At 43.3% G+C, this 22,536-nt stretch overlaps 2 protein-coding genes across 2 annotated transcripts; both read left to right on the top strand.

Moving 5' to 3' along the window:
- The first annotated feature begins 240 nt into the window (after nt 1-240).
- Nucleotides 241-666, top strand: LOC109302284 (histone H2A-beta, sperm-like). Its single transcript, XM_019523846.1, has one exon. The coding sequence runs from the start codon at nt 241-243 to the stop codon at nt 664-666; it is 426 nt and encodes a 141-aa protein (XP_019379391.1).
- Nucleotides 667-5,366: 4,700 nt separating this feature from the next.
- PDCL3 (phosducin like 3) lies at nt 5,367-22,515 on the top strand. Its single transcript, XM_019525095.1, has 6 exons — nt 5,367-5,500; nt 8,991-9,123; nt 10,641-10,731; nt 12,035-12,178; nt 14,412-14,620; nt 20,562-22,515. Exons 1-6 carry the CDS (start codon nt 5,495-5,497, stop codon nt 20,702-20,704), a joined length of 726 nt encoding a protein of 241 aa, XP_019380640.1. The 5' UTR covers nt 5,367-5,494; the 3' UTR covers nt 20,705-22,515.
- The last annotated feature ends 21 nt before the right edge of the window (nt 22,516-22,536 follow it).

Raw genomic sequence — 22,536 nt, 5'->3', positions numbered from 1 at the left:
AAAAAAAAAAAAAAAAAAAAAAGTTGTGCCCCAATTGTTCTTCTGGACATAACAGTATGTATTAAATGTTGCCTGGTACTATGTATAACTAGTTGATAAATGAATAGAATATTGTACAAAAGAATGGCTGGGATTTCTTCCCCCACTCTTTTGATTTAGGAATTGAGGAGCAGGGGGAGGTTCCTGGGGCTTGATGCTTTAAGTAATTATTTCCATATCCTTTCCCTCAGCTGAGTAAAAATGCCATCAGCTGGCAAAAAAACAAAGAAAGCTATGGTTATAAGAACAAGCAAGGCTGCAAGAGCTGATCTGCAGTTTCCAGTGGGGCGTATTCATAGGCTTCTCAGAAGAGGGCACTATGCTCAGAGAATTGGTATTGGAGCTGCTGTATACCTGGCTGCAGTGCTGGAGTATCTGAGTGCTGAAATACTGGAACTGGCAGGAAACGCTGCCCGTACAAATGGGAGAGTCAGGGTTATGCCAAGGCACATTCAGCTGGCGGTAAGGAATGATGAAGAGCTGAACAAGCTGTTTGCAAGTGTGACCATTGCAGGAGGAGGTGTTTTACCAAACATTCTTGCCCAGCTTCTTCCCAAGAGATCTTCTGAAGTCCCTTCAGCAGGAAAGGAGGCTGCCCTGTCTCAGGAAAAATCCAGTAACAACTGACCTACAAAAAAATGTATACTTCCTCCCTGCCTGGAATTCTTTCTTTATGTACATGGTTCTCTTGTTAATTAACATGTGCCATATGCAAATTGCAGTCACATATTCAAATGAATTATTTTAAATAATATTTTCTTTAACTTTTGAAATTAAACTCAGATTAAATGGTATGTACTGTTATCTGTATTTCTGTCCATTAATTCAATAATTTATCTTCCCTCTCCTCTCCTCACCCCCCAGCATGTTTGTCTTGAATTTAAACAATGCAAATTTGAATCTTTTGAAGTAATATTGAAACAGTTATACTAGGAGAAAAGTCTGAATATGGCTTGCATTGCAAGATTTATTCAGTGTCCTATTGAGGTGAGGTGAGAGATATTTTATAGAACAAAGCATGCAAATAGGAGCACCTTTAGTGGAGCAAATGGTATAAGAAAATCTGCTCAAGAAATAAATAGATATCCTTGCCAAGTCCCTAGGTAAACCCAAGTACTCAAGATTACCTGTGAAGTGGATTTTTGGAGGATGGAGGTTCTCTCCATTTGCCAGTCATTTGATCAAGAAACATAATCCTATCAGAAGTTTTGATAGTGCTGCTGGCCTACAAAGTTGCCCAGTAAAGTTGGAAAGCTTGTTGCAGTGGGGGATGTTGTGATGCTGAACTAAGGTGAAAACTGAAAAAGGGCCTGGGTTTGTTCTCTCTCTCACTGAAATAATTCAGTTGATCTACTCCCAATGTATATCTGTATTGAGCAGCCTTATGCCTTGCAGAGTACAATAGTGGTAGTGAAACAAAAGTGGGGACTTGAGTATAAAAAGAATGTGTCATGTGAGGAGCATCCTTGATGTGCCCTAAATTCAAATGAGGGATAAAATCAAAATAACATTGCCAACATTGTTGAGGTATGTTGTCTTGTCACTTAGACCAGGCCTCCTACAGTTACAAAATATGAAGTTGTACTATTTTTATGTATGCATTACAATGTGATCTGTGGCAAGCCCCTGTATAAGCATCCACTTTGAGATCACATCAAAATTACTTTAAATGTGTGCATGTTTACTGTGATGTAGGTTATAGCTATATTGGTCTAAGGACAACATAGGCAGACAAGGTTCTTTGGGTAAATCTGGTATTTTTTTATTAGACCAACTCATATAGTTGGAAACATTCTTCTTAGCAAGCTTTTTGGGTATAAATACCTTTCATCCAGCTAAAGAAGCATCTGCAGTTGGTGTGTGCTCTTCCTGGATAGAATGAATAGTAAAGACTTACATTGTGTGTAGCTTGCTAGACTCAATACGCAGCTCTTTAACAGAACAAATGAGTGGGGAAAATGAAACCAAGGTAAAGAGCTACACTTTTTTTTTTATTGCTTCCGTTATTTATCTTCTCTCACTTCATAATCTATTTACTTTGTGATTTACCCCTTGACAAAGACTTCTGTTTCCATCTCTCTCTGACAACCCACTAAATTCCAAGTAGAGATGAGAGGATTATGTGGCCTAGCCCTTACAGTTTTCTCATCTGCCCCAGAAATTTTGTATGCGGTCTGTCTGCCAGGCTTCCAAGCAGCTTGTTGCACTAGATTGGCTTCAGTAAGATTATCTATTTTGTTTTGTCAATAAATTTCACATCATAGCTCCTATTACTAAGGACTCCTGGACCCAAGGCCAGAAAAGACAGTCAGGGTAGTGATGGCCAAATTTATATTGGCCATATTAAAACAACCTTTTGGTCTATATAACTGAGGATTGGAGGAATTTGGCAGCTGCACAGTTCACATGTGGTTGTCACTAGGTGGGTAATTTTAGGTCCAAATGTAAGTGCCAGCTTTTTGAGAGATCCTTATCTCAAGAGCACTGTGCCCCAAACATCTATACAATTTCCAAAATCAAATTCCTATCCTAACAGACCTCCTCTTAGCGGGTTGGTGAGAAACAAATCTGCTGTTACTACTTAATTGTCCATGGATCTTAAGTACCAAATTGATAGGTACTGTACAATATCCTGGATGTATATAAAAAGTATAAGCTTTTAATAAGAAGGAAGAATAGTCTTAGGGTGCTTCCTAACAGTTCTGGGAGAAGGCCAAAAAAAGCTTCAGCATGCCCAGAACGTAGTGTAGTATGTGTTTTCATATAACTTGATAAAAGAAAAATAATGTCATTTACTGAAATGCAAAGTTTTAGTTAGGAACTATTATTCCAAAATGGTTTTTTTCAAAGTTAAATGTTGCCAGGTGCTAGTCTTAATGAGTTTCAACACATCAAAGATCTGTTAGCAGTGAACAGATGCAGGATTGCTAACATGCCTGTTTATTTGTTTATTCTATTGTGATAGTCTTGGGCTCTAGTCTGTAGTAATATCTCATTTTGTTAAGTACATCAAACATGTAACAAAAATAGTCCCTTCCCCTGAGGCTTACAATCTAAGCCTTCAGTCTTGTAAACTTTTACTCAATTTTACTCCTAATGAAGTCAACATAATCAGATGGCCCCATACTCCCTCAGCCAGGTGTATGGAGAATATCTGTACCTATGAATAGTTCTAGGATGGTGCCTATGCAACATTTCTGAAAGTGCTTGCAGAAATGGTACCTTAGTCTCTATGATAGTTTCAGGCTCACTTATCTGAGTCTATCTTTGTCTGGCAACCCAAGAAAATAGCTGAGCCCCACCTATGTAAATAAAGTGCCAGGATTTTCTTTCATTTCTTTATATAGCTGTTAAGAGAAGAAACAACAGCAGGGGAAGAAAAAGAATAACTAAAATCTATGCAATTGCAGCCCTTGATTAAATTGGAACATTCTTGTTTTCATTTTAGACTGGAAAATTTTAGTTAACCATGTAGTCTTAGCCTTTCCATAAGATTTTGTTTTTCCCCCTTAAGATAAAAAAACAAACCCCACAAAAATTCAACATGTTATGAAACGCTGAGAATCTTAGCCTTTTTATTTGTTGAGGTTGGATTATGTTGTACTACCTTTTTCATGTAGTAAATATACACAGGCTCCAAGCCTGCCAAGTTTTTATGCCCTACCAAAGCTTATGTATGAAAGAAGTCCTACTGTTGCTAATGGGTTAACCATGTGGCATAGAATTAAGAAGGTGTGTATATCTATCTAAAAGTCTACTTCTACAGGTACATAAGGTAGTAGCTGAACTTGAGAATCACTCTAGACCAGAGGTTCCTAAACTCTTTCTTATTATGTACCCCCTTCCAGATTTACTAGCTGCCCATGTTCCCCTTCCAGCATATATTTTATATTTTAACCCCTTAAATGCCAATTATGATAATGAGAATTAAATCTGCCATTACACAATTTTTCACATGTACCCCCCAGAGATGGATACATAGGCCTGGCAGTATGTAAGACTACAGTTTTGGGAACCCCCTCTAGATGATGGTATTTAGACCTTGACTTCTGAGAGATTAAGTGGTTCTTTACCTTTATTGCCTATAGCTCTTCTAAAAAGTCCACAAGGAGGTAGCAGGTGCCTAGAGAAGAGAGACTCAGTCTTAGTGGATATTAACTAATGTAGTGTAGCTATTTCCTACCTCCTTCCCTGCCCTCATTTTGAACAGCACACCCTTGAGGGAGTGTACATGTGATAGTTCCCTTGAGGGGGTGCAGGAGATTCATAGAGCCATAGATTGGAAGGAACCTTGGAAAATCATTGGGTCCAGCCCCCTGCCCCAGGCAGGAAAGATAACTGGGGGTCAGGCGACCCCAGCAAGGTGGCTGCCCAGTCTCCTCTTGAAAATTTCCAGGGTAGGCAATTGCACCACGTCCGGAGGGAGCTTATTCCACAGTCTGGGCACCCTGACTGTGAAGTTTTTCCTAATGTTGAGCCTGAAATGGTCTTCTGGGAATTTGGCCATTACTCTTGGTTGTCCCTAAGGGTGACCTGGTGAACAGTTGTTCACTGAGCCCCTGATGTAGCGGTAAACTGCTACCAAATCCCCTCTCAGCCATCTCTTTTTCAGGCTGAAGAGTCCCAGGTCCCTCAGCCTTTCCTGTATGGCTTGCCACGCAAGTCTTTGATTATACAGGCGGCTCTTCGCTGGACTCTCTCAAGCTTGTCCATGTCCTTGTTAAAGTGTGGTGCCCACTAGTGGGCGCAGTACTCCAGCTGTGGTCTCACCAATGCCAAGTAGGGAAGAAGAATCGCCTCCTTGGTTTTGCTGGATGCACGCCAGAGTATTGTTTGCCCTGCTGGCTATAGTATCGCGCTGCTGGCTCATGTTCATGCTATGGTCTATTATGACCCCCAGGGTTTCCTTCATCCGTAGTGCTGGTCAGGTTGGTATTGCCAATTCCCTTGAGGGAGGGTGGCGTGTGTGGGTTTGAGAAATAGTTTCCCGGGGGTGAGAGAGGGACACACACATACGCACACTTTCCTTGAGGGTGTGTGTATGTGACGAGAGACATACAGTTCCCTTGAGGGGAGAGGCGTGTGAGTATCGCGCGCACATTTCCCTGAGGGTGTGTTTGTGACAAGAGACGTATAGTTCCCTCCTGGGGGGAATTCCCTTGAGAGCTCAGCGCAAGGCGCGGACAGCAGCGAGAGCGCAGCCCAGCCGCGCGGTGACCCCGCCGCCTGGCAGCCGCTCGCGGCTCCCCAGCGCCTGCGCAGCCGCCTCCCTCCTCCCTGCTGTGCAACCGGGCAGGGCAGCGGCCCCAGCCCTTATAAGGCGAGGGAGGAAGCCGGTGCAGCGCTGTGACACGCTATCCGGCCCTGGGCTTGAGATCGCTGCCGCTGTTGCCGTTTTCCACGCGCGCGTGTCGCAGGCCGCAATCCCCGGCGGCCGGAGCCCGCTGCGGGCGCCATGCAGGTGAGCGCGGGCCCTGCGCGCTGCACGGCCCCCAGGGGCCCCGGCTCCCCGCGCCCGGCCGCCTCCCTGCCGCGTGCTGGTGCAAAGGAGAGCCAAGCCATGGGGGGAGGGGGAGGAAATCCACCCACCCACGGTCTCTTGATCCTTGTCACCAGGGCCCAGCCTCAGCCCCACCGCCGCAGCCAGCCTGGGTTTGTTGCAGTGGTGCCGGGTGTCCGACCACTCTCGGATTTGTGCGATCATTTCAACTCTTGCCAGATGCGCGATCTATGAGAGAAGTGTTCAAAATGTAGGATAATGTTGGAGGCAGCTCATTGATGCAGCCCGGGTCGTTCCCCAGGAGTTTTAACTGACTGGGGCTTGCCGTTAGCACCATCTTGTGCCTGCTTGCCTCGAAATAAAGTAGTGCTTCAACTTTGACTCCTTCACTCACTAGCGAGTTATAATGAGCAATATAAAGTAAATAAGAAGGCTTCATTGCCGACTTAGTTGCTGACTTTTGCAGTGCACGATAGTTTTTCAGCAAATACGATCATTTTGAGCTTCCAACACAATACTTTCATATTTAAGACCTGGTAATGCTGCTCTGTTGCCTTTTTTTTCCCAGGCCAGTCAAGACATAGCTTTCACTGCCCATGGTTCTTCACCAGGGTTGCTCCCCAGCTCCTTTCCAGGGTCTTATCAGCTCCCCCTTGGTGTGAGTGGCAGGATAGGCCTGGGGCTTTCCTCATAGGCACCTATAGTGTCACGCCATTCAGCCCTGCTGGGGTCCATCTAGCCTTGTTTCACTTATGCTGGGAGCCGCACTAATGTTGATCAGTGTTATGGTAGCTTGGATTTTGGAGCAGTCACCCTCGGTCTAGAAACCTTCTCCTGAGTGGCTCCTGCCTGCACAGCTGTGACGGGGAGCAGGGGCAGGACTAGGAGCTGTAGCTGAGTTGCCACTGGAGGGCTGGTGAACCAGGACAGGCTCCTATCCCCACTTTATAGGCAGGGGTGTGAGAGATCCTGGAGGGCTTCATTTTGGGCAGCACATCTGTGGAGAGCGGGCACACCTAAAAGGAACAGTTGGGTAGTGCAGATGAAAGAGAATCCTGCCCTGGAGTGGTATAACTCTGGACCACATAACAAGTGTTTAAAACCACTTCAGGGTGTTAACGTGTGGACAACCCGGGAGTTAAGAGCTCTAGGAGGCACCTATAATTACCATGTAACATGGCCCTCTGATTCTTGTCACCAGGGCCCAATCTCAGCCCCACCTTGACAGCCAGCCTGGCTTTGTTGGCTTGTCCCTGGTTTTCATTCCAGAACTGCTGTACTTAACGCTCACTGCTCTTGGTTCTCCGCCAGGGTGCCTTGAGATCCTTTCAAAAGTCTTGTCAGCATGAGTCACGAGAAGTCCAGGGCTTTCCTATAGAGACCCATAGCATTGCAGCCATTCAGTCCTGCTAGGGTCTTTCTGAGTTCTCTGCAGCTGAAGACCATATCTGCTGTTCTCCTAATTTCAAAAGACAGGTGAAAGGCAAGAGCTGGCATTTTCTAGTGGGGGGCGGGGCTGGAGTCTGAAAGAGTTGAGAGCTGCTTCCATAGGAGGAGAGAAGGAAATCAAACTTGCAGACTTCTGCACCTCTGGCAAGGATGGCTCTACTGACACTCAGGTCCATGCAGTCCCTACAAATGTTCCCTAAGCACCTACACCCTGCCCTGTCTTCAGTGTGGTCTGTAAAGAGCCTACCAGCCCTTCCATGATAGCAGGCTGCAACATAACTGGCTGAGGAAGACGGTGGAGTGTCTCTAAGATCTAATGAATTTTGCCAAGTTTACAAGAAACTAAAGAACATGGTTCAGTTTTCCCAGTCAGCAGCCTTAGAAATATGCCCAAAGCTTTGCAAGTCTTCTTGGAAAGTTTCTGTTTTGTGTTTCATCAATGCAACTTTTGTTGGCCAGTTTCTGCCTTTAGTTTTGCACTCACAGAATTTGACATTGCAATAACAGGAGCTTTGCAGTTGTGTTGGTGACATGAGCTGGAGAGATGAAGCTAGCCTTGGCCTTCTGCAGACTTGTTGGCTATGCAGCTATGGCTCCTTTGATTAGTAGAGTTTTATTAAAACATGTATTTTGTGAGTTGGACTTCTCTTCAACTTTCCAATGTCTTACGTGTATCTGAGAGAGAGATTCAGTATTATCCAATGGCACCTTTTTGTTTGAAAACAGTATTTTTTTCCCAAGTTAGTGTGTATTTCCACTGGGGTATCAAAAGGAGCTGTTGAATCATTTAGCCCTCTATCGAAGTGTTAAGTGTTATGTTTTTTGATCATTTCCTTCCTAAGCATCAACTGTTTCTATTGCATTGGACAAGAACCTATGGAATTTTCGATTCCTTATATTCAGTCACACCAACTTAGTTAAAGCTATATACTTATAAAACAGTGCAAAATCCAATGTAGATATTCTTGTTTTGGTGTAGAAGTAGCTTATCTGGGATTTTTTTCAAGTTGACTCCATACTGACTTGGGTGAAATCATAATAAAGGTTCTTACCACGTTGTATTGCACTGATTAAAAAAAAATGTTTTAAATTGATTTTTTTTTAAATAGGCTGCTGAGAGTTTCTTGAATGGCTATAGGCCCAGACCTTAGGAGTATTTAGGTGCCTCTGGGCCTTTAATTTGTATTAAAATTTATAATAATTGTATCACAACAATTTTTAATGATAAATGTACCAACTGGTTATAGGTTAGCCTGCTTTTGATTGGCTGACAAGGACTTGCAGGCAGTTTTCCATGCCTAGCTTCAGGTACATGAATAGTTTCACCAACTTGTGTTTGCTATGGAGACAGATGTTTCCTATGGTGAGAGTTAAGTTTGGAGCCTATGTGAAGCAGAAGACAGACCATCACTTCTACCCTATTGGCACAGAAGGAAAATTCTGTTGCCAAAATTGGCCACAAGTCTTTCAAAGTTATGATGTGGAAAACTGAATTTCTTTAATGTGGCACGTCCTGTTTTCTAGCTAGCTCTGGCCATGAGAATAGTCACAAATTGGAAGAAGTTTTTTGTTTTAAAGCAAAAGCAAGTGCTGTCTGCAGGTAGGCACCTGCTCTGCCCTGTTCCATTTTCCCTAATGCTCTTGATCTAGATCACCTTTTTCTCCTTTGGAGGCCCTATTGGGGTAGAATTGCAGAACAACCATTTATTTTTTTGAGAGGTTGCAGCAGAAGCCTTTCTTTTGTAGATTTCATGAGTTAGGAGAAAAGAGAAAGGAGCATGGCACAAGCTACTTTGCAGGGCATCATTTCAAGCCTGTACAGGAATCCCACCATCATCAGATTCTCTGCATGTTTTTATGATGCGTATATGACAGAGTTAGTAGTCTAATAATGATGTATGACTCTTACAAAAAGCTGATATAAGTAATAGCAAGTTGGCTGGATTAACAGGTTGCAGAAATGTTCCCTTGCAGAAATGCACCTTCTCCATTTTTGTTCTAGAACCCTAATGAAGATACTGAGTGGAATGACATCTTGCGTAAAAAGGGCATCCTTCCTCCGAAGGAAAAACTTAAGGAACAAGAGCAGGCAAAGGAGGAGGAAGAGCTGCGTATTCTTCAACAGCAGTCCATTGGTGAGTTTTTTTGCGAGGGGGGAACAGGCAGTGGCAAATTAAATCTTTTGAGTTGTTGCTGTACAGTTTTGCCCTAAAATTACTGTCAACAATTTTGAAAAAGCCTAAAGGTAAAAACAACTTCCCCCCTCTAGTTAGAGGATGCCAAGATTAAACTTCATGTGGTGTGCTTCACTTGTTACAGGCTCAGCTGAGTAAGCTCATCAAACTTTGATGAATTCCACCTCCTCAGAGCTTCATTCTGGATACTGTTGCCACATTTAAATTTACTCACTTTTTAAAAAGCAAAACAAACAAGCAAAAGAAATCTAGAATAAGTACCAACATGCCTGTGTAACAAGAAACCCATCTCCTTAAAAGGCAAGAAAGAAGTTTTTCAGTTAACCCATGTTGGGGCATGTATACCTCCAGGTACATTTCTGCACTGCACTTGCAGGGTTTGAGACACACTTCAGTTTGCCAGTCCACTGGATCATGGTCGTCACATTTATTTATATCTAAATAAATTAAGTGCACTATGGCATTTTAGAAAAATCAGCTAATAATGCTGTAAATCAGTTGATAGATTTACAAGGAGAGCTGTCTTTAAAACTGAAACCAAGCAAAATACAAACAAACAAACAAAAACGCTCTGCAAGACTATGTCTTTGACAGCAATTCTTATTTCTGGAATGAACATTTTCTTCTAGCATGATTCAGAGAAGTAGGAGAACTCATGTAATTCTGCAGAGATGAATTAAATATATCTGAAATGTCAGCAGCAGGGATCCTGGCTTTCTCTGATTTAAAAAAAAAAATCCCCAATTTTCGGTTTAAAAAAAAGAACCCCAAACCCACATTTTTCCATGATTAAAATGAAACACCACTATATATCTATCTAAAGTAAAAGCACCTGTGATCCCAACCAAACAAGAACTTGATGCTCAGAAGAAAAAAGTTTTCCCTGAATTACTTCATTATCAAGTTTATTTAGAGTTACAACTGTGACAGTACATCATCAGGGTTGGCTTGCATAGGGGTTCTCAAGAAAGTTAAAATGATTGCATTGAAGGTGTTAAGTCAATGCGTGTTACTTAAAGTGTGTTAATCCCCCATGTGGAGACTCTTTTTTTTAGGTGAAAAGTGGGCTTGGATCACAGGGTTTAATACTTCTTATTTTTACATTAACATCACACCATTAGCTGATTCATTTTAATTTTTCTAAGTGTTCCTCAGGTTTTTAATATAGTGACGTTATATAATAGCAAATGTATGCCACAGGGTAACTGGCAGTACCTCTGACGTATCCTTTACCACCTGCTAAATTTAGAAAATGTCCAAACTAGTAAATTGGGGTTTCTAAACATAGTTCTTTTCCCAGTAATCATTTTATATTGTTTTGTTCAACAATTTAGGAAAAATCAGAATGAAGTATGCATCTTCAGAGGCCAGGAGAACACAGTGTAATTAACTTCCAGAAATTTGTAATATATGTATTCTTTTGAAATATTGTTCCTCCTATTTTTCTCTCACTCTAGTGAAAACCTATGAAGACATGACTTTGGAAGAGCTAGAAGATAATGAAGATGAGTTTAACGAGGAGGATGAGAGAGCCATTGAAATGTACAGGTTAGAGCAGCTTGCAGAATTTACTATATTTTAATGGAAATACAATGATTACTTCTTTATAGGCAAATAACATGCAGTTTGATTTTCATTTTGCTGGAGAATGGAGGAAGGAAAAAAACACAGAAGTGACAGATGAAAGGACTGGTGTTCTGCTCCTTGTTCTGACAGATTTCAGAATGACCTTAACTAAGACGCTTAGTCTACATTTAACTATTTATGGCTTCACCTTTCAGATGTACCTTAAAGCCATAAGCTGAGTGGAAATCAGTGAATTATGAAGACCTCTAAAAATCAACTCCTTGGTATTCAAGTTAGGCACCTAAATTACTCGAAAAATGTAATGTTTTAGATGTAAGCAAGTGTTTTATCATGCGCAACGGCTAAAAATGCATCTAGGGCAGAATCTGTGATGTTGGCTATTATGAACAGTGTACATACATTTAGATAACCTGGGACAATGCTCTTGGGTTTATTCCCCTGGTATGACTTACCTGGGGATACCTGAAGAGACATTCAGAGGTTAAGCCTCTGAAGAGTAGAGTGCTTGCAATGCTGACTCTGTGTAGCCTCAGGCTGCCTCAGTTTGCCAGGTGACAGAATGGCAGCAGTGCACAGGGCAGTCTTTATTAGCTGCCCTGTGCAGCTAGACTACTCAAGAGTCATCCTGTATCTTCCTGCAGCACAGTATGGGATTGTGAAGGGGATGTGTTCTGTTCCCTGCTCAGCTGGAGCAGCAGAGTCCAGCAAGTGACATACTGTTGGGGGTAGGAAGATGGCAACAAAGCACCCTCAGATGCTGTTGGACTGTGCTGGGCTTCTCTCAGATGAGAATGTTTACAGACATTGGCTCTCCTAGGAGAAACTTTCCCAGGAGTGATTTAACCCAGAAGCAACCAAGTTAAATTTTCTTGTGGAGCGACCATTTTTGCTCTGGGAGAAAAATCCTGAATATCTGTATTCTTGCAGTTTCATCTAATACGTAGGAGACATCAAGGCCCAGTTCATTGGATCTCCAGTGTTTGGTGGCAGTGACTCTCCCAGGGGAAACGGATACCAGTTTAAGCTCAGTTTACTCCTTCGTGCATCATAGGTCCATAAACTAAGGTTATGTACAGACTTTCAAGTACTCTTCTCTACAAAAGCCCTCTTTTGGTACCCTGGTGCTTGGAGATATTTAAAGCTTATCTTTGTGGGCTGGTCTTCAAAATCTATAACTTTAATTGTTTGTGTTCAGCAAAGCAATAACTACATGTTTTCTCAGGTTTTGATTTCTGCTTTTTCCATTTTTTCTGTGCTTGTACAGACAGCAAAGGCTTGCAGAATGGAAAGCAACTCAAATGAAGAACAAATTTGGGGAACTTTTGGAGATTTCAGGTCAGGATTATATTCAAGAAGTTACCAAAGCTGGCAAAGATATATGGGTAATCTTGCATCTTTACAAACAAGGGTAAGTAAACTGGAGTGTCCCTGTCAGCTTTGACATTGGTCACTAACTGCATCTGAACATGCTGATATTTTTAGGCAAATGCATAACCATTATGGACACCAAAAAATTCTAATTGAATGTGGTTTTTCTTATTTTCATCAGTTATGAATAGTGTTGAAATGTACCTACTGAAAATTGCTTCCGTAAAGCAGCAGCATGTTTATGTATACCAAGAGAGAGGTAGTTACTGCGTTAGTCTGAAGTCAGTCAGAAGGCAGAGTAGATATGCACTTTTATAGACTAACCAAATAAAATATATACGCTGTATTTACCCAAATACAAGATGAGGTTTTCCCCCTCAATCAGCATTAGGAGAAAAGCCGTTTGTCTCCTATTTGCATTCAAAGAAACATCATTAAATACACTGTCTACTGAGCAGCATGTGCTCAGTAATAAAAATTAACTACGAAGTTCATTAAGTGCAGCCAACACTGAACATGATTATAAACGCATGGTCCATATTGGACAAACATGCTGATGGGAACCTACCACAAGGATAGGTTAGGACAGCCCAGCTGAATATGATATGTGGTAATGATTATTGCACAAACTCTCCTTCAGTGCCAACTCTTTTACTTGTCATGGTGAGCCATTACCTTGAATACATTACAACGTCTCACAGCAAGCTGAGCCTTTCTTTCCCAATTCCAGTGATTCTTGTTTCTTCACCACCCTCAGATGCCTGGAAAACATCACCAAACGGGGCCCCAAACAGTTCACCCAGAATCCCTCTTTTGCCTCTCCATTTCCTGATCTCTGCCTGTCGCATGTGTTTAGCGTGGTCCCACCCTCCATGACATGGAGCTGGACCAGGTTGCCCTCAGTCATGAGTTTAGGGGGTGTTAATTAGCACATGTATCCTTTGTGGAGGGTATATGGACTACACACACATACTGAGAAGTTCTGAGCTGTGGAGTCACCATGGCTTGAGATACTGTTGACTGCTGGGGCCCATTTATATGGTAAATCATGAGCCTTTTTGGCTTTGGACTAATCTCATGCATAATTTGTTCTATATATAAATAGGCACAAAAATGCTGCTTAAAAGTGTGTTTATGCAGTACCTGTGCTAAAATTTGTAGCAGTTTCCAAAAAGGTAAAATGCATCAATTCTGGATGAGTAATAGTACCCATAGTAATTGCACGAACTGTCTATGGGTATGCACAGTAATTGCATGTTTATTTTAGAGTCAGTGTTTTCAAGTTTGCCCTTCACTTCCATGTGCTCAGGGAGATCAGGGTCTGACCATAAGGAGGAAGGGAAAGGGCTACATTGAAGAAGTTGGGGGATGGGCACAGGGCAAGGGGACCACCCAACTCCCCTCTTCCCCCCCCCCGATTTATTTTTTCTGCTGTAGCAGTGGGAGGGGGACAAATTCAAGGCAAAACTCCAGTAATTAGATCCTATGCCTGGAAAGGTATGACAAATTTATAAAGTTTCCATATTTAAAACTTAATTACTTGGGGGTCATCTTATATTCAGGGTTATCTTATATTGAAATAAATGTAGTATGTAGAGAGAGAGCCACAAGCTTTCATGAACCCAGTTCACTTCATCAGATGTTGGAGTCAAAATCTGCCTGCTAATACAAGCATCCTCTTCCAGTGAAAAGTTGAGGAGCAGAGGTTGCCATGTTCTATATTGCTTGAGGCTATGTACTCAAGGTGATTATAGAGTTATATGTGGCTTGTCTTGATTTGCAAAACTCTGTTAAGTAAGGTGTTCCATCCCACTGATGTTAAGAAATAGTTTTTCAATGGAGCCTAACCAGTTTTCACTATACGTGGTTCTCGAAAGGGTACTAAAAACTTGACTGTTCTCATTGTCTTTAATCCTGTTTTAATTAATTCCAAAACTGCACAGCACAGTTTAAAAGACAAAGAAAATGAGCACATGTTTAATTCTTTTCTTTAACAAGATGTTTTTTATTTCCATTTTATCTCTGTTTTTTTAGCGTGCATTATTCATAGAAACAGTATCCTGCAAACCAAATAAATAATTATAATAAATAACTCCAGTGGCTCTAATAGATATGTATACTGGATTGAAAGCCACTAGAAATATGTTGCATTTATGTTACATTTTTATGTTTGTTACATTTTCATAAATACTTTTTCTAACTTTCCTTGTGGAAGGGATTACTTTTGACATACTATTTCTTAACTCTTCTTTCTGTGTATATTTTCTTAACAGAATTCCACTGTGTGCTTTAATAAATCAACATCTGAGCGGACTTGCAAAGAAATTCCCAGATGTCAAATTTATCAAAGCTATTTCTACAACTTGCATACCCAACTACCCTGATAGGAACCTGCCCACAGTTTTCATCTACCTTGAAGGAGATATCAAGGCCCAGTTCATTGGACCTCTAGTGTTTGGTGGCATGAACCTGACAAGAGATGGTAAGTACCTGCCTCCTGGATCTTGCCCGAGAAAAACAGAACACATATGAAGCAGTTTAATTGGTCTTCCCTACAATAAGCTTAAACAGACCTTTGGAATGGGAGCGGAAGTTATAGGATATTATTCATATTAATAATATATATTCTTCTCATTTCTTCCCTCTACAGTTCTTTGTACTTGCATTTCTTATTCTCCCTCATTCTTGTTAACAAATGATGATCCCTTTGTCTCTTCTGTCATGCTTCCCCAACCCACTCCTCAGTCACTGTGCACTGCCTCCTAACAGACAGCCCTTTCCTTGACGCAAGTGAGGCTGGGAACGTGAAAATGAACTATTCACTCTTATTTTCCCCCCTTTCATCTGGCAGCAGCTGTGGTGTCTGTGCTCATGTCCTTGGGGATTACAGTCTGAGTCCACTCTAGATAGGAGGTACAGCTCTTGGCTTTGCTTGGTTCAGGAGTGGGGCATGTAGGACAGGGGTAGGCAATATTTTTTGCCTGGAGTGCCGGAAAAAACACAATGTCTACCTTGGAAGGTGCCCGAGTGCTGGCATGCCAGAAAAACAAAATAGGCGGGGGTGGGGGGAGCGGTACAAGGCAGGAAGCACTGTATATTAGTATATTTAATCATCATAAATGTTGCCTTTGTTGTTGTGTACTTTTTTGTTAAGCATGTTGCAGTGAGAGAGAGAGGAAAAGAAGAAATAAGACAAAGAGGAGAGAGAGAAAGAGAAAGGAAAAAGAGGAGAAAGAGAGAAAGGAGAGCAGAGAGAGAACCACACACACACATGCGCAGAGAACCACATGTGCACAAACACAGAGAGCCACAACAGACACATGTGCACATGCACATACAGAACCAGACACGTGTGCACACACAGACATAACAGAACCAAATGCATGGGTGCACAGAGCTGGGCTGCTGGGCCACTGGACAAAGTCTGACCCAACAGTGCCCTGGGCCTGCTGGAGCCCCTGTGCTTCCCTGGAGAGCCAGCCCCCAGGCTGCAGCTCGGCCAGCTGAGGCCCCAGCCTGCGCCTGCCCAGCTACCCACCCACGCCACGCAGCTAAGCCTGTAAAGGTGTGGCACTCTTGGCAAGTGGCAGCACCAGCCTCATCCCAGTAGGGGGGGCTGGGCCAGTGTTGGGCTTGGGGCAGGTGGGAATCAGGCTGGCTCAGCTGCAAGCCCTGCTGCAAGCAGCCCGGGCTCTGTAGTTGGCAGCAGCTACCCAGAGCTGGGGCTGGCAGCAGCCAGGAGGTTGCAAACAGCTGCACGTATGCTTTGCAGCAGACAGTGGGGGGGCCTGAGGCAACACAACCCCAGCCTCTCCCGTGCTACCAGCACAGAGCTGATGACTGGGCTGTGGGCTGCTGCAGCAGGCAGGCTGGAAACAGCTGTGCTGGGCTTCGGCATCAGCTCTGTACCAGTGCATGCACGCGCGCCTTGGAGTGGGCAGTGGGAGAGGCCTGAAGCAGCGCATCCCCACTCTCTCCCCAGCTGCCGGCATAGAGCTGATGGTGGGGCTCTGGAGCCCAGCACAGCTGCATGTAGCCAGCCTGAGCTCTGGGCACCTGCAGCAAGCAGCGGGCAGGCTGAAAACAGCTGCATCCAGCTCCACAGCTCCAGCATCAACTCCATGTTGGCAGTGACTGCATGTGCACCAGAGAGCAGACAGCAGGAATAGGGCCTGGCCCCGAGGCAGCGTAGCCCTCCCACTGTGTCCTCCGAGGTTCGTGTGCAGTCACCACCAGTATGGAGCTGATGCCAGAGCTGTGGAGCCCGGCACTGCTGTTTGCAGCCTGCTTGCTGCAACTACCCAGAGCCCAGGCTGGCTACAAACAGCTGCACTATGTTCTGGAGCCTGGCCATCACCTCTGTGCCAGCAGCGGGGGAGAGACTGGGGTTGCGCTGCCTCAGGCCCCTCCCACTGTGTTTTCCAAGGCATGCGTGCACGTGCCGGTACAGAGCTGATGCTGGAGCCTGGCACAGCTGTTTGCAGCCCTCCTGCTGCACCCAGCCCTAGCTCTGGGTAGCTGCTGCCAACCGTGGAGCAGGGCTCGCAGCCTCCCAGCCGGCTGCTGGGAGCAGCCTGGGCTCTGTGGTTGGCAGCAGCTACCCAGAGTCAGAGCTGGTGGTGGCGTGCTGAGCAAAATGGCTTCGCATGCTATGCTCGGCACATGTGCCAGGGGTTGCCAACCCCAATGTAGGAAAAGAATCTCATTTGGGTGAAGCTGCTACTTCTTGAGGGTTAGGACTGTCAGGGCTCAAAGAGCTCCACCTCTTTAAGCTGTAGCAAGTAATCATGGCACAGATTGACCATATTTTTAACCTTGTCTTTTTGACATACTCTGTTCACACTGGGATTGATGTGAGTTGTCCTGGAGGACTGTGTACAGTGGGGTGCAACAAAGCATTTCAGCACCAGGAGTTTTGTTCCTTTGAATGATATCCCTCCTCAGCCTCTTAAACAAAAGCTTTTGCTTGGCAGTGATTGGGAAGGGTACAAAATTTAAGTGACGCCTTGAGATAAAGATGTCATATTATGCTCTCTCCATTTTAGAAACTGAGTGAATGCAATTATTCAATAGAAATGTACTTTTTTTTAATTACAATTAAATCCTCTATTATCAGCTTTCCTAATGGCTTTCTGCCCAAGGGCCTAGAAGTAAAATTATTTGTTTGTGTCTTTACTTAAATGGCATTTCATGTGCTACACTGAAGTCCATCACTTTGTTTAATTGTAATGGCATACAAGTAGACTTTCACTAATCAGAGCTATGATTGAACTAAAAACCCTAGACTTCAGAATCTTCTGGATGTGTATCAGAGTCTTCCTTTACTGTGATTTCCAGAGGAAATATTCACCAATGAAAAATTTGGTTTGGGAACACCTAACACTTAAAGAAGTAGTAACAACCTTATGTTATCAGTTCTCCATTTGTGGCACTTAAAGTAATAGATTTTTCAGGTACCTGGAGATGAGGGTTATGCCAGCTCAGTTTCATCATCACATGAAACTGGAAATTGTACACTCTTCATTCTTTTTCTTTTGATCTGTATGAAGGGGGTAACTTCTCTCTGAGATTGCAGAGAATGTGAAGTTGTAGTCATTTCCTTTTTGTCTAAATGAAATTAGATTTAATGATTGGATTGCCAGCAGGTCTAGGGGAGAGGTATCTGTTGAATGTCTTGTATTGACTCTCTTCCACTTCTGGGAAGAAATCCAATTTGAGCCTCTATAATAATAGGTCTACTAGTGGGTAGAGGAGTGTAGTTTTTCCCCTCTTGTTAAGGAACTAATAATCTGTACAAGGAGTGCTGGGAAGTGGATAAAGTGTATTTCAAAAATCTGTCTGTGACAGTATCTGTAATTCAGATGTGTAAATGGAATTGCTGCAGCTTTTTCCCTTAGCAGATAATCTGTTCTCTTCCAATTGTTCAGCTGCTGTATGATTGAAGCAACTTTTGTCTGTTGGAAGTATTGCTACAATCAATGAGAACCATTGACTAGTCCATTTTAAACATAGTTTAAATTTCCCAAGACACACAAGACTTATTTGTGGCTTTTCTATACTGTGTCTCATAAAGTAAAGATTTCAGGTAGAAGTTTCTTTACTTTGTTTACCTAAATGGCAGTGTTCCTATGTTGCTGATCTTGCTTCCGCACTGTGGAGGTATAAACACCTACGCATAGAATGAATGCGTGTGACAGCTACACACTGGCTGGGCACATATGTAGCTATGTATGCATATACCAGGGTATGAATTTGGAAAAGTTGTGGGGAGGGGGTGCCTTCTGTGTTTTAGCCTTAATAGCTGAGTGGTTGGGACTTGTCCAGAAAGTGGGAGACCTGGATTCTAGATTCCCCTCACTCAGGGTACTTGAACTTGTGTCCCAGACTTCACAGCACTATGTACTAACCATACAAGTCAGACATTACGCAGTCACCTCTCCAATGTTTCTTCTGAGGCTGGACCCATGCCCCTTCCATTTAGTAGTCATTGGATGAAATGCATGGCAGGCAGTGCTGTGGAAAAGTTTCTGCTCCATTGGGAGTAGGGCTCTGAGCTAGAAACTAGGGCCCCGTCTCTTCCAGGGCAGCAGCCATCCCTCCTGAGCTTCACATCCTTTAGCTCAGGGGTGGGCAGTTATTTAGACTGAAGGTCCGCTTAATGGTGAGCTGTTGAGGGCAGGTTGGCGGGTAACTGGGGAGATGCAGTTGATCCTATCCTGCTCACAAGCTGCTGTCAGGAGCCTGAGAAGGGAGGACTGCACTTCACTGTGCTGTAGCCAGGGTTAGGCAGACTTCTCTGTACCCTGCCCTGCCCCACCTCCTGCTTCCTGTTGGTGCTGCATAGTCCTGGCACCACTGGCAACTGGGCCCACACAGAACAGGGCATGGTGCAGTGTTATCAACTAGCTATCGCATATGCATGCCACGATGAGCCACTGCTGCTGCGCCATACCGGGAAGATCAGGGGCAGCGGCAGGCAAGCAGGTGGGATGACTACTTGGTACACTGCATCATGCCCTGTCCCATGTGTGTCCAGCGGCCAGCAGCCATGGTTCCAGGAGTGTGCAGTTGCAGTGCCAAGAGGAAGCTGAGTGGGGGAGAGGGGATGGATGCAGGACTAGGGGCAGAGGAGTCTCCGCACTGCCCAGCCCAGTCCTGGCTGTGGCAGAGCAGTGGTATGGCTAGTTCCAAGTTCAGTTCATTTGAGCTGGTAGTAAGGCCATTACTATGTTATGTTAGAAGAACTTCTCACAGTGATAGAAAAGAAAAGATACAATATAGATATCAGCACTTTGAGCTCTGCAAAAACAACTCAAGGGCAGCTGATAAGCAAAATGAAAAGTTCAGATAATGATGAGGCTATATAGAACTTAAGCAATGATTAAATAAGGCTGAATATTTAAAAAAAAAAAAAAAAAAAGTTTAAACAATACTGTAATTCACTGCTCTGTAAACAGGTGCAACTTTAAAGTATAAAATATGATAAGCTACTCTAAGACTGCAGTGGCTGGCAGGCTGGAAGTGGGCTGGATACAGCCTGCAGGCCGTATTTTGCCCACCCCTGCTCTAGCTTGTGCTGTTCCCTGTGACTCCACATTTCTCCTTCTTGGTTACCCAGAGGACTGACTTCAAAAGGAGCATTGGAGAAGGGTCTGAATCGGGGATGGGTGAAACAGCCGATCCAGCCAGCAGCCGAACTCCATTTCCCAGCAGCCCCTCCAGAGTAGCCCCCTGCCCTTCTCTGCCCTGTGCCCTGCCAGTAGGGCTGGGACTGGTCTCCATGGCAACCCCAGCCTGGAGCTTTCACAACTGCTGGGGTCTCTGTGGAGACCAGCCAAAGCCATGTGGGCAAGGGCTGCTGGGAAATGGAGTCCACTGCCTACCAGATCTGGCCTACAGGCCAGACTTTACCCATCCCTGGTCTGGATAGTGTCTGATCTGTGGCCTGGTGGTTCCCAACACTCTGCTGGAAGGTCTGTTCTGATCCCCTCTGGATGAGAGCAGAGTCCATCTTCCCTCTCCTTGGGCAAATGCCCTCACCACTCAATTATTGGGGCTAAAATATGGAAGAACCATCCTGCAGCATCTAACATCTGTTAGTTATGGGTTGTTTATGTTCTTGTAATTTAGATGCATGTACATGCCCAGATTAGACACACATTTGGCTGCATACATAACAAGCCAGTGCATAGTCCACTGTGTATGCTTACACTTATGTGCACTATGTGGGGCAATAGAATTGAAACCTCCACAAAAGTGCCAAAAAAACACCACTAGAACAAGCTAGAAAGTTGCCATTTAGGTACACCAGGAAGGTAGAATTCCACCCTTTGTGTTAACGGAGAGGTCTAGGCTTGAAAGAGCTTACTTTGAGCCTTCAACCTCATGATGAACTTTCTCTCCTCCTCTTTGTTTCTGTATAGAACTTGAATGGAAGATTTCAGAGTCAGGTGCCATCAAGACAGATCTAGAAGAAAACCCCAGGAAACAGATCCAGGATCAGCTAATGTCCTCAATCAAGAGTTCTTTGTCCACAAAGAAAGACAGTGACTCGGAGGAGGACTGATTTCTACACTTCCTTGGATGAAGTTCAGCTTAAACCTTGATGTGTTCATTTGTAGGGCTACAAGTGTTGCACTACAAAAATGGTGCCAACACTACAAAAATGGCATTGTTTGAAATGGGAACTTCTCTGTAGTGCTACATTTTTGTATCACCACATGTAATGTGCTAGAGGGGGTCTTTATATCTCCAGCATCCCAGAGTGCTCTGCTCTTCTTTTATGTTTCCCTCACCACCACCAACTGAGGGGACATGCATTTGTTGCCTGACTTTTGGACCACTGCAAAGGCAATATAATATCTGTCCGGGGTTTAGTCTTTCTTTTGAAGTCACTGAGCCATAATGGTATGTCATTTTAATGGTTTCTAGCTTTCTCTTTATTACAACTGTTTAAAATCCTAAAGAGCCTCAAAGGCCTCTATACAATAGTGATGATTTAAGTCCTTCTCCAAATTTTAAAATACAGAAAACAGTAGAAACAATTATTCTTTTCATCTTATTGTTTTGATAAATCAATAAGTAACTTTGTACAAAATTTGACTATCATAGGGTTTGGCTACAGGGTTCTGATTTTAACTAATTTATATCATCATGTAAATAAATCATAGCTGTCCAAGACACAATAAAGGGTGTAATGTAACACTAGTATGTTTGGACTTCATGGTAACCTGTGTGTTGACCTAAAGTTGGCCTTCAAAATCAGGCTTGCCTCAAGCATGTGTAGGAAAATAAAAATTTGAGAGGATATCTGACTTGTCAAGTAATCATGCAGAATGCTTCATAAGTTTAATGATTAGCATATTAAGGCCCTTGGCAAACATCACATTTCGTCACACATGTGGAAGCATTGCACAGCAAATAGTAATATGCCACCTGGCTATCTCAGAATTATTGCAGGATACTTTTGCACCACAAAAGTTGCTGCTCAATAAGAAACTTCCTTGTGGCTGATGCACCATTTTTATCTAAGGATAAGCTGGTTTAATGGCTTGGCATATTACAGTTTGTCATGTGATCGTTGGATATAGTGCGCAACAAGTAATGTCTGCCAAGGGCCTCAAACTAAAAAATGGTGTTATCAAATTGGAATGGAAGTAATCTTAAGACCTGGATTTTTGAGAAATCGAAAAAAATACAGTTTCTGCTATAAATAGTGGTAATTTTAAAATGGTGAGCAAGGCACTAAAAATGTGGAAGGAATGAGGTTGAAATACTAATTACAGATATTTAGAAACTTTTGAGAACTACAAACTTACTTCAGGCTGGGCTCACTATCCACCTACACTTCTCATTTGTCTGCTGGCATGTGCTAATGAGCTCTACATGAGTGGGCTAACAAGCTTGCCTGAAGGACCTTTTGTTATGTCTCTGGAGACTGTAGTAGTACAGTACAGAACACAGTCCTTTAATGAGCATCAGTCTTCTGCTTCAGCCTTACTGTGGGGTTAGCTTTTTAGTTTGATTGCTGTTTCTGCATCTGTGCAACTTAAGCAAGGAACTATTACCTTGCATTTCAAAATAAGTTCTAAGATAATGGAATAGGGAACTGTCTCTCTGTGAGGCTGAATGGGTACCAAAATCAGTGGGATTCTGATCTTATTTGGTGTGGTACCATCATACATTATTCATATTATAGTACAAAGCTGCTCTTGGTCTCAATGTTGTTTTGTGATAACTCCCTCTCACTACCCGTGGAGAGTGTGTGCAGTTTGGAGGGCAATATTTGGTTTTCACTTTTTTTAAAAGTGTTAAAACTTTTAATCAGCTTGTATGCCAGCCTCTGTGTATTATAATAGGGTATGAATTACACCATTATTGATGTTCAGGTGGTCTGAT

Source organism: Gavialis gangeticus, unplaced genomic scaffold (genome assembly GCF_001723915.1).
Source record: "Gavialis gangeticus isolate Ggan-Ray unplaced genomic scaffold, GavGan_comp1, whole genome shotgun sequence".
Lineage (NCBI taxonomy): Eukaryota > Metazoa > Chordata > Crocodylia > Gavialidae > Gavialis > Gavialis gangeticus.
The sequence above is the reverse complement of the archived record's forward strand: the minus strand, read 5'-3'. Positions and strand labels throughout refer to the sequence as shown.